Here is a 1005-nt window from a genome sequence, read left to right as displayed (position 1 = left end):
CCCTCCTCCCTCAGACCCAGGAGTCCCAAGACTCACGTCTCCCCCGAAGTCCGTCTCGGCAGGAGGACCACCATTAAAATACCTGTGAGGGTCGGAGGTAAAAGGTCGGGGTCAGGAAAGAGACTGTAGAAAACTAGAGTCGGAGGGCCGGATTGGAAGTCGCGGAAACGGCACTCACTCGATGGCCGGAAGCAGGTAGTGCTTGCGCAGCCCTTCAAAGTAAGGCCCCAGGTTGGCTGTGCCCTCAATCACAAACACCACGTCAGCCACGAGGCCCCCGGCGCGGGCCGGGCCCTCCGACCCGGGGACCATGCCCCGCGCAGCAGCCGCCACCGCCGCCACCGCCGCTGCCGCCGCAGCCGCTGCGGGATGAGCGGAAGTGCGCCTGCGCTGCGCGGACACCGGCGCCAGACGTCTTAGCGCCGCTGCTTGACGCGCCTGCGGCCATGTTTGTGCGGGGCACGCAAGGCGCGTTGGTTCTATATCCATCCTCGTTCGTACCCACCGTGTGCAGATTAAGAGCATAGCGAACCTCTTCGCGGGCCTGACGGGGAAGATTGAATTATTGTCAGGACTGTGGAATGACACATATCGAGAGAGGAGCAGCTGGCCGCCATCTTTGAGCGAGGCGCTAGTTCTGACTCTGGTCTTAATAGGAGGGCCAGGAGACCTGGTTGCTATGCAACGCATACGCTGCCCTGGTTTTCTACCGGAGAGATTAGGTTTCTAGTTAAATTTTTTCTGGCGCGGAGAGATGGGGGGAGGGTTGTGTGAAGGGTCCAATCACATCCTCTGCAATGGGTTACTAGGCAACGCTCGAGGTTGCAGTCCACTTGGAGGGGAGTGCAGCTGTTCTTCCCCCTCAAAGAAGCCGAATTCCAACCCCAGTGGCGGTTGCTAGGCAACACCTGATTGTTGTTTTCTGGGAGAGCGGCCAGAAACTGGCCTAGAACATAAATACATTCCAGGTGGATTAAAAATGTAAATGCAACAAATGAAACCTTA

The 1005-nt window shown here is 58.1% G+C and overlaps 1 protein-coding gene across 2 annotated transcripts in view; it reads right to left on the bottom strand.

Annotated features, from left to right (window-relative positions):
• The window catches only part of MED25 (mediator complex subunit 25), a 15729-nt gene extending 15361 nt beyond the window's left edge, over positions 1-368 (bottom strand). Inside the window, exons 1-2 of one of the 2 annotated variants that reach the window (XM_040634320.1) lie at positions 179-368; positions 37-82 (exon numbers count right to left, since the gene is read on the bottom strand). In XM_040634320.1, coding sequence (XP_040490254.1) covers positions 37-82; positions 179-312 — 180 coding nt within the window. In that variant the 5' untranslated portion in view covers positions 313-368. The remainder of the gene's footprint in view (positions 1-36; positions 83-178) is intronic. The other variant, XM_040634321.1, reaches the window with a different exon arrangement.
• Between the last annotated feature and the right edge of the window lie 637 nt (positions 369-1005).

This window comes from Ursus maritimus, unplaced genomic scaffold (assembly GCF_017311325.1).
Source record: "Ursus maritimus isolate PB19 unplaced genomic scaffold, ASM1731132v1 scaffold_19, whole genome shotgun sequence".
Lineage (NCBI taxonomy): Eukaryota > Metazoa > Chordata > Mammalia > Carnivora > Ursidae > Ursus > Ursus maritimus.
Note: the sequence above shows the minus strand (reverse complement) of the source record. Positions and strands in the feature narration are given on the sequence as shown.